Source organism: Chenopodium album, chromosome 16 (genome assembly GCF_948465745.1).
Source record: "Chenopodium album chromosome 16, dcCheAlbu1.1, whole genome shotgun sequence".
Taxonomy (NCBI): Eukaryota; Viridiplantae; Streptophyta; class Magnoliopsida; order Caryophyllales; family Amaranthaceae; genus Chenopodium; species Chenopodium album.
In genome coordinates, this window is record NC_137849.1 from 40,261,741 (window position 1) to 40,268,624 (window position 6,884).

At 34.0% G+C, this 6,884-nt stretch overlaps 1 protein-coding gene across 1 annotated transcript; it reads left to right on the plus strand.

Moving 5' to 3' along the window:
* The first annotated feature begins 4,785 nt into the window (after positions 1-4,785).
* Positions 4,786-5,664, plus strand: LOC145584293 (uncharacterized). Its single transcript, XM_081641166.1, has one exon. The coding sequence runs from the start codon at positions 4,786-4,788 to the stop codon at positions 5,662-5,664; it is 879 nt and encodes a 292-aa protein (XP_081497292.1).
* The last annotated feature ends 1,220 nt before the right edge of the window (positions 5,665-6,884 follow it).

Consider the following 6,884-nt stretch of genomic DNA (forward strand, 5'->3'; position numbering starts at 1 on the left):
TTTGGCGGGGAAATGAGGATGAATAGAATGAGAAGTTGAGCACGAGACTGGATTGTTTATTGACAGAGTTGAATTGGCCTGTTCTAATTGACTGAACTGAGCTGAACTTATTAATTAGTGATTTTTAAGTACGGATTAGTGATCTTTGGTTATTTATTATTATACATATGTGTATATACAAATACACATATTAAAATATTTAAGAAAAATATACTATATAATTAAAATATTTATGGAAAATATATTAAAAACATGAAACCCCAAAACATTTTAAAAACATATACTATTTAATTAAAAAATAAAATATTATTACGACAAAAGAACACAAAACACTTTGTAAAAAATTATCACAATTAAAAATAAAAATAAAAAAAAAGCTGGAACGAAATTAAATAAAGCCAACCCCCCCCCCCCCCCCCCAACTGTATACCACTCTCTTTGTTATTCTAATTAATACAATGTTATTATTACTTATTATTATTATTAATTTATTATTATTATTATTATTATTATTATTATTGTCGTTGTTGTAATAAGAGCTTAAAACAATGAAATTTGGCTTTATATCATTAGCAATATCATTAGACATAAACTTAACTTAACTGAACTAATTAGAGCTGAACTGAATTGAACTGAACTGAAAATAAACGTATGAGTGAGAACAAGCCCTTAGTCTCACTATTTTCTGTTTTTTATTTTTTTATTTTTTTTATTTTTTTAATTTGACTTAATCAAATAAATACAATTGTTATTGACTTGGTTCGAAAACAATTGTTTAGAGTTGATATAATCAATTTATTTATTATATTTGTAGAAATCATTAATGGGATTGGTTGTATCGATTTTGTTTTTGAGAAGGCGAACATATGCTAATTGGATAGATAAAACATACTTTTACTTATTACTAGTAGTAAAATTATAATTGATCTATATTAGATTTCACAATTATCTATGTCCTCTTTTACATTATCTTTTTATTTCATGTAGCCTTCCATGATGATTTATTCCTCTGTAGTAGTTTTGATTTTGATTTTTGTTTGGTTCAATTGGCAGTAAGGAGAAATAAGGCATTTTTTACAAAATTAATCGACAAAACTTGATTAATGATACTGAAAACACGTCCATATTGAAGATTAATAAACAAAAATAAACTCAAACAACAATCAAATCATAACATGGGATAAATAAAAACACAAACGCATAAAATGAATCAAACAAGAACATTTGAAATTAGCCAATTAATGAGAATACTTAAATAATAGCATAGAAATTAAAACCACAAAAACAAAAGGACATAAATAATCATTGTATAATTATTTGTCATTGTACAGAGATCTACATATCTTGTATCTTGACTATAGAGCGCTACATATCTTGTATCTTATCTTTTTAGCTCGATAATAATCTTTAAAGATGGTTGAGGATTATGTTAAGTTATTTCTCGTATCAAGTGCACATAACTCAGAGCTAGCTAGACCCATACCACTAGCAACATGATAACCCAACACAATCTAAGTCTACATATTATAAAAATAGTAACCCAACACTATCTAAGTCTACATATCATAACACAATATAAGTCTGCATATTATAAAAATGGTAACCCAACACAATCTAAGTCTACTTATCACATTATTGTGTCATGCTTGCCGAAGCCAAGATTAGCAAAAGAGTGAGTAATGCCTAATGTATCAGGCAATTCTTTAATGAAAACAAACTTTTCAAATAAAAAAAAAAATATTATCTCAGTCATAATAATGCCCTTAAATATGATATTTTTAGCAAAAAGTTGCAATAATGCCCCTGAGATATCACAAATCTCAGACACATTAGGCATTACTTATACAATAACTCTTTTTTGTATGTATTAATTCTAATTGTAGTTTTTCTTGATTTTGCTTTTGTTTTTGATTTTGATGGGGTTCTTGATGCTCTCTTCAATGCATCCCAATCTTCAGACTCATCTTTTGAAGTTGGGTACTTCAAATTTACTGATTTTACTTTAAATTTCTGAATTTTGTTGTGATTTTTTTCTTGAAATTAGTTGGGGTATTTGTAAAAATGTGAACTTTAGTGAAATTATGAGCATTTTGGCTCCAAAGTGTGCTATTCCAAACCCAAATAAATGTTTTGATGTAATTGCATTCAATTTATATGATTTGACTCTTGATTAGTCGCTAACTAGAGTGTTAATTGCTCATAAGTATGTTGCTCCAAACATGTTGCGTTTGTTGATTTAGTTTCCTACATTTGAAGATTGGTTGGATATTCGATTTATGGTGAAAAAGAGGCTAATAATGGGCCATCTTCCATGTTATCATGCACTTGAAAATGCCCTTTCAATTCCTATACATGCAATGCAATGCTATGAAGTCTTTGTGTTTTCTTTTTTTTTATTGTTTCCAATTGCTTTACTATCTATCTTTATTGATCGCACATTTTGCACTTGTTAGTGGAAACAACCCCTTATGTTATGGATGAAGTTGATATAGGTTGCAGCTAGCAATTGTCACCCAACCGCCTTCCCAGCAGAATAGAGGAAGAAATTAAAGGTTTTGCCTTGTGCAGTTGCACAATATGCATTTGCACTCGAGCTAGGGTTCAACTTGTGGGTGAAGAGAATATTTTAGAGATTAAAATTATTACAACCAAGGTTTCCAGCTCTTCCATCCCATGCTCAGATGATGGAGAAAAGAAGGGTTACCGAGGCCGAAGAGTTAAATACTTGCATAGTTTAATATTGTTAAGATTGTAATTGTGAATGGGTAACAATGATGTTAATAATATCCTCTGTTTGTGGTTTATAGCAGTCCACTATTCTTAGTTTGTTACATAGTATTTGATTTGTTAGTCTATGAAAGTGATCTTCATAATATTTGTTAGTCTATGAAAGTGATCATAATATTTATTTATTATTGCTTTGTATAATTACATACAACCTCTATTTCATATTTTTTGCAACTTTTGTCAAAAATGGATGCTACACATTATTTGCAATTAATATTTTCTTTCCTTTTTAGGTTGTCATTTCTCTCTAGGTCTCTTCTCATCACATGCATTCATATTATTCTCTCTCTATCTTACACTCACAAACAAATTTTGCCTAGAGTCCGTAATTTGGTTGATGGTATGATTTATATCGCAGTATAATATCCTGATGGTAAAGAATATCCTCCTACTGGCAAAGTCCCAGGGCCATATCAATACACAGGCACCCGCCCGAAATTCAAAGAATCCAAGCATTCTCCAACTAATATAAGCACAAAATTCAATGGAGATCGCGCGAATGAACGAAGATTATCGTCAAAAGAATGTACTGATTATTATTATATTGCAAGCTAGACATTGAACATTTGAACTGCAAAATTCAAGTTGAAGAAAGACAAACATAACATTCAGATTTCTGAAGCGATAATCAATCTAGAAAATACTGGAGAAAGGCCTTAAATTGAGAATTGACAGTGTTAGATTTAGAGAATTGACAACAGTGGAAGATCTTGACACCAACTTGATGAGCATATTCAAGTACCTCAGGAGCGATCATGACGTTAATGGCAAAGATAACAGAGTACTCATTCTTGTATGAGACTTGCGAGCATGAAATCAACATTCTCCTTATATGGTGAAAGCATGTACATGTACTGTGGGCCCTTTTTTTCTACTGTCCTTGTGGACATCCACTACTACATCCAGATCCGACAAAGTCGACCCCACTACGGACTTCCCGTAACAACCACCTCATCCCCTACCCTTACTTCGCAGACCACCAGCCATCAATCGCGAACAACCCCACATCAACCACTAGCCATCGCGAACCCATCCTCTCGACCACTAGCCTCGCAATCACCAAAAACAAAATCCTTATTCATCTTCACAACAAGTTTTTAGGTTTCAGGGTGATTGAGGTTTTTGTTTTGGAGTGGGTTTGAGGGTAATGGAAATGGAGGGGGGAGGGGTTCGACAATTTTGTTGTTGAAGATATTGATGATGATATAAGCAAGTAATGTACACATGGGAAATGAGTTGGCAACAGGGTCACACATTAAGCATGAGCTAGCGGACAACAGATATTTTCAAAGAAAGAATCAATTCTGTTAGGAGTTAGTTACAACATTTATTTTGTAATAAATAGAGCTCTTAGAGCTAAGTTTTCATTTTCATTCACTTAGATTTCTTTTCCTGCAATCTTCTTTTTCTCTCTCTAAAATTCTCTGTAAACTTTCTCTCTCAATAATCAATGAATTAGTTCTAGTTTGCCCATGCACGAACTCTGCGGACAGTGCGATGAAGGCCATAAATCTAGTGTGCTTCTTTTGCTTCTGTTCTGTTTGATTTCTTCCGCTATACTTTGACATGGTATCAGAGCTCCGGGACGATCTGGAGACGTTCGATTCTTCGTTGATTTTGTTCATCTGAGGTATTCTTGCTTTCGATCAATTTCTTGAAGTTTTCTGCTCGAATTTTGCTCAATTGCTGCTTATTTTGCTCAATTGCTGCTTATTTTGCTCGATTCTAGCTCAATTGTTGTGGATTTTGACGCGATCATATATTTTGTTCAATTCTTGCCGAGATTTTGCTCGATTGCTCTCGTTTGCTGCGAATTTTTGATCATTCATTTGTGATTTGGCGAATTCGTTCATTTTCTGCCTTTGATCGTTTGATTTCAAGTTCATATCCTGTTTTCTTGAGAATTATTTTGGTGATTCGTTCACTGGTGAATTGGAGGTTATTCTTGTCTTGTTACGTTTCAATTCGAGTTCATACTAGTGCATATTGACCTTGATAATGGCAGTAGATCCTTCTCAGAATCCTACTTCTCCATTTTACTTACATCCGTCTGACAATCCTGGTCAGAAATTAGTCAATTTCAAGTTTGATGGAAATGAGTTTGGTGATTGGAAACGTTCGATGTTGATTAGTTTGTCAGCCAAAAACAAGCTTGGTTTTGTGGATGGAAGCTTGATTAAACCAGCAATTACTAATGATACTTATCTTGCTTGGGAGAGATGTAACAACATGATCATTTCATGGTTGTTAGGTGTCTTAGATCAAGATATTTCTAGGAGTGTTCTGTATTTTGGAATTGCTATGGAGATATGGCTGAATTTGGAGGAAAGGTTTGACCAGTCTTCAGGTGCTATGTTGTATTCTCTGCAACAGGCTCTTCATGAGATTAAGCAAGGTCAGGACAATATTTCGAGCTATTACACCAAAATCAAGATGATTTGGGATCAATTGGATGCTATAGATCATATTCCATATTGCAGTTGTACTAATTGCAATTGCACTATAACTCAGAGGTTACTTAAGTCACAGCAAGATAGAAGGCTTGTTGATTTTCTGATGAAATTGAATGAAGGATATGAGATTATGAGAGGTAGTATCTTGATGCTCAGTCCTCTGCCAAACCTGTCCTATGCCTACAGATTGCTCATGCAAGAAGGGAAACACAAGCAACTCTTTCAGTCTACTGCCACAACAACAACTGAATCCATGGCTTTTGTAGTTAATAACAGAAGGTACTATGACCAGGACAGAAACAGGCAAGACAGACAAGGATATCAAGGCTACAGGAGTAATGATCACAGAAGAGTCAATTATTTTTGTGATCACTGCAAGATTCCTGGCCATAGCATTCAAAGATGCTACAAACTGAAAGGTTAACCTCAGAACAATCACTTTGATAAAAACAAGAAGGTAGCAACACATGCAGATTTCTATGAACATGGTGGGACTGATGATCAGAATGATGAGATACACTTACTGGAGACCAGTACCAGAAGGTTTTACACTATCAGATGTCTCGAAGACTGAGGACCCTCAGGCATCTAGTTTTTCTGGTCCACCTCAATCCACCAAATCAGCTAATGTAGCAGGTAAATTCTGCTTTACATCTCTTGTGGGTGCTAGGTGGATATTGGATAGTGGTGCTACTAACCATATGTGCTATGATAAATCTTTATTTGATTCATTGCATCATTATAATGGGTCAGAAAATCTAATCACTATTCCTAATGGAAAACAAGTAGATGTCACACATTTAGGTACTATCACATTAAATGATCATATAGTCCTAAGTAATGTGCTACATGTCCCTGATTTTAGGTATAATTTGATTTCAATACCTAAACTATGCAAGGATTTGAACTGTCATGCTACATTCACTGACAATGAATGTTATCTCCAGGGCTCTTCAATGAGGCCAATTCTTCTTGGTAAACTTACACAAGGTCTTTATTGCCTAGAGAATTCTCTCCTTCATAAGTCACACTGCACTACTTCTTTGGCTGCTGTTACATCTTCTACTGTACATAGTAATAAGCTCAAGTTGTGGCATCTAAGAATGGGACATCTTCCTGTTAGTAAGCTGCATTTAGCAGTGTCTGATGTTTGTAATAAGGATGTCACTTTGGATAGCTTCTGTCAGATCTGTCCTGCTACTAGACAGACTAGGAGTTCTTTTCCTTTAAGTAGCATTAAGTCCAAGACTCCATTTGATTTGTTACATATTAATATTTGGGGACCTAACCCTGACCCTACATATAATGGATGTAAAATTTTCCTCACTATTGTTAATGATTTTAGTAGAATGACTTGGATATTTCTGATGCATTATAAGTCTGATGTTGTTCAAGTGTTTCAGAACTTTGTTCAATATATTGAAAATCAGTTTCTTTGTACTGTCAAAACTGTTAGAAGCGATAATGCATTAGATTTATGTGAAGGGGATATGAAGAGGTTCTTTACTGCTAAAGGTATTCACCATCAAAGGAGTTGTGTGGATACCCCACAGCAGAATGGGGTGGTTGAGAGAAAGCATAAACACTTGCTAGAGACGTCTAGGGCTTTATTCTTCCAAGCTAAGATGCCTATACAATTTTGGG

Bases quoted from the DNA above. Each gene is read 5' to 3' on its own strand.
- LOC145584293 (XM_081641166.1), top strand. From the start codon at position 4,786: ATGGCAGTAGATCCTTCTCAGAATCCTACTTCTCCATTTTACTTACAT.